Source organism: Eschrichtius robustus, chromosome 17 (genome assembly GCF_028021215.1).
Source record: "Eschrichtius robustus isolate mEscRob2 chromosome 17, mEscRob2.pri, whole genome shotgun sequence".
In the NCBI taxonomy this organism is placed as follows: domain Eukaryota; kingdom Metazoa; phylum Chordata; class Mammalia; order Artiodactyla; family Eschrichtiidae; genus Eschrichtius; species Eschrichtius robustus.
In genome coordinates, this window is record NC_090840.1 from 86,455,813 (window position 1) to 86,461,812 (window position 6,000).

A 6,000-nucleotide genomic window follows, 5' to 3' on the forward strand; every position below is an offset into this window, starting at 1 on the left:
GCAAAAAGAGACAACACCTTCATAAAAACTGATATTCAGGGACTTCCCTGGTGGTCCAGTGGTTAAGACCCCGCACTCCCAATGCAGGGGGCCCTGGTTCGATCCCTGGTCGGGGAACTAAGGTCCCACACGCATGCCACAACTAAGAAGCCCGCACGCCGCAACGAAGATCCCACGTGCCGCAAGTAAGACCCAGTGCAGCCAAAATAAATAAACAAATAAATAAATAATTTAAAAAACAAACTGATTCTCAACAGAAACTACAGAAGCCAGTGCTTTAAAGGGATGAAAGAAAGAAGTCAACCTAGAATTCTAAACCCAATGAAAATATCCCTCAAAAGGGAAGTTGAAATAAAAACATTTTCAGACAAACAAAAGTGGAACAAGTTCACTGACAGCAGAAACACTCTTCAAGGATTACTAATGGAAGGTCTTCAGGCTGAAGACCCCAGAGGATAAAAAAAGACTACAGCTTACTGAATAGAATAAGAATCCATGAGCCTGTGGTGTTATGAAGAAAGGAATGAATACGGGGAGAAAGGAAAGCCCACCAAGAAGGCAGCAGAGAGGGCGGGGTCAGGAGAAGCACCGCCATGCTGTCCCCATCACCACGGATGCTGACAGACACCATCGCTGCTGCTGAAACTGGAAGAGGAAGGTGTGAGCAGTAAGACGGCACTGATGGCCTCAAAGTCCCAACATCCCAGTGGGAAAGCTGGCGGGCTGCTCACCCCACCAAGCCACCTACACCAGCACCCAGTGACTGCACCAAGGAGCACCACAGGACACGCTGGCCAGATGTGACCAGGCCTGAACTACACCAGCACCAGCGTCCTGGTTCAGACCACTGGCCCGTGGTTCTGCAGAGACTTTGGTACTGTCTGAGCGCACGCGACACGCTGACCTCCAGGAGCCAAGGGGTCCCTGCCTGCAACTTCTCCTCCAGGTCCAGGAAAAAGAGACAGACATACGGCACAATGTTCACCTTCGGGACTCTGGGTGAGCGTCCACAGGAAATCTTTGTGCTTTTGCAACTTTTCTGGGTCTGAAATTATGTGACACCGAAGTGCTAACAACAACAATCACGTTCTGCAGAGCTTCTAACCGATGCAGGAGCAAAACCTGCGACAACAGGACAAAGCGCGGGGGTCAAGAGGATAAAGGGTTACAAGGACTCTGTGCTGTTTGGGGAAGCTCAGTGGAGCCAGATTGTAATAAACCACAGAGACCCGTTGTGGCCTCAAAGGTAGCTAATTAGAAAATAATGCGGGCTTCCCTGGTGGCGCAGTGGTTGGGAGTCCGCCTGCCAGTGCAGGGGACACAGGGTCAAGCCCTGGGCCGGGAAGATCCCACATGCCGCAGAGCAACCAAGCCCGTGCGCCACAACTACTGAGCCTGTGCTCTAGAGCCCACGAGCCACAACTACTGAGCCCGTGCGCCACAACTACTGAAGCCTGTGTGCCTAGAGCCCGTGCTCCGCAACAAGAGAAGCCACCACAATGAGAAGCCCGCACACCGCAACAAAGAGTAGCCCCCGCTCGCCACAACCAGAGAAAGCACACGCGCAGCAACGAAGGCCCAACACGGCCAAAAATAAATAAATAAAATGTAAATTAATTTTTTTAGAAATTCTTAAAAAAATAAATAAAATTATACATTCTTGATTTTTGGCTCTTCCATGTACATCTGAGAATCAAGATTATGAAATCTAACAAGAAATCTTATGGCAACTTCGAGAAAAAGGACACGATTTTTGGATTCATTTGGAGAGGGTATGGCATCTCTACAATATTGAGACTTCCCATCCATGGTACATTTTCTATTTACTTGAGACTATCCTTAATTTCAAGAAAGTGCTATTCACTTTCTTTCCTCCCGGAGGTCACAGCTGCCCGGCCCTGCAAAGCAGCAAGACCTGCCACTCCCACAGCTGCCGGGGGTCTGCTTCCCCCAGGACTGAGGGACCAGGCACACGCCCCAGCCCCACCATCTGCTCCCCACTCTCTCCTTCCCTCCTGTCACCACGGCAGCCCCTGCACTTGCACTTGATTCCTTGGGGCAGGCTGAAGACAGCCTCCAGAGGGGGCTCACCACCCCCTCTTGCATCCGGGCTGGGGGTGGTGCTCTGAAGGACAGTCAGTGACAAAAGGGACGCTGCGCCCCCAGGGTCTGGCCCTGGCCACGACTGGCCGCTTCCCTCAACGTAAGAAGCTCAACTACCTCAAGGCCGCCTGCCACGAAAACCAAGCCAGCCACGTGGAGAGAAAGGGGAGAGACATGCCCTTCAAGTCACCCAGACAAGACCCAGACCTCACAGAGCAGAGGCCAGGCGTCCCCACGGTCCCTGCTGTGCCATCCAAGCTCCCGGCCGCCCACAGGTGTGTGCCACCCTGGTGACAGTGCCGTCTGAAGCTCCAGGGCAGGCTGTCCCGCAGCAGTGCCTAGGCTGATCCCCAACACGCTCACCCACCCGAGGACTCCACCCGAGGACTCCACCCCAGCCCGCACTCCATCTCCGGCTGCCACACACTCCACTCTCTGGTGTAAGAGTTGGCAAACTTTCCTATGAAGGGCCGGGGAGCAAGTATCTGACTCAGGCTTTGCAGCTGCATCTGGTCTGTCAAGGATCTTCTGTGGAATTGTTTACAGCCCTTCAGAGGCGTGCAAGCTCCCTTGGATCTTGGTGGGCTGAGAGTGGGCTGTGCCGGGGGCCCCGCACAGGCGGCTCCTTCCCTTCGGAGCAAAATGTGCCGTCTCACTCCCCTTAAAAAATCCTGCCCTTCCTACCAGTTCCTGCTCCATTTCTTCTCCTCCCTTTGCGCAAACCTCTCCCAGGGAGCTGTCTCGGTCCACTGGTACTGGCCCTCCTCCTGCACCAGGCTCTTGGCCTCACTGGCCCGCACCCCTGCCTGCCACCAGACTTCCTCGTCGGGGTCACCAGGGGCCTCCAGGCCTCAGGACCCACCTGAGGCTCAGAAACATGGCACCCAGCATCAGGTCCCCAAACGCTGCCCTCCCTCGACCGCCAGAACACTCTCTGGCTTGGCTGCCACCTCCCTGGCCATGCGGCTCCCGACTCGTCCACGGCTTCTTCTCTTCTTCCTACCCCCTGATGCTGGGGCGCCCCAGGGGCCATCTTTGGGGTGATCGCAACCTGCTGCTACCACGTCTAAACACCACCCACAGGCTGCAGACCCCGCCTCCAGCTCCAGCCCCCAACCCCTCCTGGACATCGCCTCCGGCTGTGGAGTGAGCACCTCGAAGTGCCGGTGGTGGCCCCAGCAGCTCCCTGCGCTGGGAGGTCCACGTGGCCCTGACCACTTCTAGATCAGGTTACAAAAGACAAGCGGCTTCCAACCCGGGGGGCCGAGTCGTCCTGGGTGGGGCTGTGTGTGGTGAGCAGCCCTGTGGAGAGGCCGCACGGTGAGGAACCGACGACTCGAAAGAAAGCAGAAACCACAACCCCAGTGGGTCCTTCAGAGGACGGCGACCCCAGCCGAAGTCTCACTGCAGCCTCAAGAGACCCTGTCGGGGCCACTCCCGGCTTCCCGACCCGAGATCCCGTGAGGCAGTGCCCGCTGTTTCACGCTGCTGAGCTTTGGGGCACCTTGTGATGCAGCAACAAGTAACTCCTACGATGTCCAAAATGAGCTCCTGACCCCAGTGCCCACGCCCTCCCCGCAGCCTTCTCCCTTCTCAGGTGCCGGCAACTCTGCACTGCAGGTGCTCAGATCGCAATTCCGACCCAGGCAAAGCCTCGACCCTGAAGAGCCTCGGCATCGCGCTGGGCTCCTCTCCCCTGCCCACCGCACATCCCCACATCCGTCCGTCCTGACCCAAGCGCCTCCTGCCACCTCTAGCACCCGCTGCTCCTCCGCACAGCGGCCACAGCGACCCTGGGAGACACCGTCCGGTCAGCTCGCTCCTCTGCCCAAACCTTAATTCCCCATCTGCCTCAAGTCACCACTCAGTTCCCACAATGGCCCAGAAGGCTGCGGTGCCAATGCCCCAACCCCGGCCCGTCACCCCTCTGACCCTCTGCTCTCACCAGCTCACTCCTCCCTCCCTCTCCGCCGCTGGGCTGGTCCCGGAACACATGCCCCTACTGCCCTGGGACCTTCGGCTCTGCCTGGAAGCTCTTCTCCCCACACCATCCCCCTCGCCCACTCAAATCTCACCTGCCCAAGGAGGGGAGCTTTAGACCACGCCTGGCTCCATCTCATCCTGTTGGTGGGCGCAGGCACTTTCGCCTCCAGCATGTGACGTGCTGGCAGCGTGTGGTCCGCCCCCCCAACCAGAACCAGAGCGCCACCACGGCGGCGGCGGTGCTCTGAGGCAGCGCTCACCAACCCCTCCCAAGATGCTGTGAACCCATTTGTAAAACACGTAACAATGTAAAAACTTCCAGTCTGTCTCTGAAAGTTGACTGAAAACCAGTCTCAGATTTAGTAAGCAAAGGTCCTCGTGTTCAGTGCGGAACCATATATATTTATTTGCAAAACTTCTTTTTCAGTTTTGATTGAAATGTTGACAAAAGCCAAACACTGACCTCAAAACTGCTGTATCGCAAAAGCTTAAACTAAGATTTTTTAACGACACGTATTCAGTCGCAAAGCTCTCACATCCTTCTATATTTTGCTTGCTTTGTCGCGTGTGAATTAGTACAGCAGTACACACGTTTAACACAAAACAAACACCCATGTCCTGAGGTAGGTGCCCAGGAAGGCGGCGTCCTCCTGGCTGCCCTCTGGCCCTGTCCACCTGCTGCACCGTGGACGACAACCCCTCCCACCCCACCTCCACTCTGCACCCCAGTACAACCCCTCACCCCCTCCCCACCCTCAATTACTTCTGGCCTGCGCACAGGCCTTCCTTCTGCCTGGAACCTACCCCCTCCCCATCCTTGCGCCTGGCTCTTACTCCCGGCTCCTACTCCCCCTTCAAGAACAGATGAGAAGCCGCCTCTGGCAAGAAGTCCCCCTGGACCAAACCTCACACCTCCGGCAACCAAAGTATCTCCTCTACTGATGGGTTCATCACACTTTACCGACCTCCGACCCACACCTACACCCAGCCTTGTTCTCTTTGCCAGGAAAGTTCTTCCCCCAACAAACTCCTACTCTGCCTAAAGGAGGCTCCTCTGATCACTCATTCTCTCCTCCATTTCCTCAGCTGCCCCTTCTGCAGGCTGCAGTGTGTCTACAGGTGTGTCCGCACGTGTGCATTTGGTCAGCGGGTGTCCTCCTGCCCCAAGTTTTTGCAGGTTTTGTTCACTACTGCATCGCTACCACCTAGCACACAGCAGGTGTTCATGTAATTTGCTAAAAAAAACGAAAGAGCAAATGAGACGCGCAGGGCAGGCCTCCGAGCCCGCCAGGAGTGGGAAAAGGTCGAGGAACGCGGCAGCGAAGAGAACAGGCTCTGGACACAACCAACCACGGGGCCCGTCTGTCCTGCCTCTGTCTCTACCGGGCACCCCTCGCCGCGTGGCGCTGCGGCTGGAGCGGGCCTACCTACCTCGGCGTCGCGGTTGAGGCGGTACACGTAGAGCTGCGAGGTCCCGGCCACCACGAGGTTGCGCTCGCTGTTGTTAAAAAAGTTGCAATACATCGAGAACTCGAGGCCGGTGGGCGGATGCGCCTGTTTGTATACGGCGTACATGGCACCGAGCCCGGGCTGCACAGGGCCGGAAGGCGACAGGATGAGCCGGGCCGCCGGCGCACGACCACAGGACCGCCCGCCCGCCGGCCGCCCACCTAGCAGTTGGAGCCGGGTGGCGGGGTACCCGTAAGGCAGTGAACACGGCCCGGCAGAGCCCGGAAGCCGCACGCCGAGATTCCGTGTTTCTGCGCTTGCGCAGCGCCGCCAAGGCGCAGCTGCCGCGGGGGCGACAGCGGCCCCTGGTGGTCTGGGGCGGCCTCGCGGCTCCGCCTCCGGAGCCCCGAAAACCGAGCTCTCTCGAGATCCAGGGTCCCACTGCGGGCGAACGCAGGAGCGTGT

The 6,000-nt window shown here is 57.5% G+C and overlaps 1 protein-coding gene across 2 annotated transcripts in view; it reads right to left on the reverse strand.

Moving 5' to 3' along the window:
* CPSF1 (cleavage and polyadenylation specific factor 1) overlaps positions 1-5,826 on the reverse strand; it is a 15,423-nt gene extending 9,597 nt beyond the window's left edge. For both annotated transcript variants that reach the window (XM_068526098.1, XM_068526097.1), the window contains exon 1: positions 5,518-5,826. In XM_068526098.1, the coding sequence (XP_068382199.1) occupies positions 5,518-5,661 (144 nt within the window). In that variant the 5' untranslated portion in view covers positions 5,662-5,826. The remainder of the gene's footprint in view (positions 1-5,517) is intronic.
* Between the last annotated feature and the right edge of the window lie 174 nt (positions 5,827-6,000).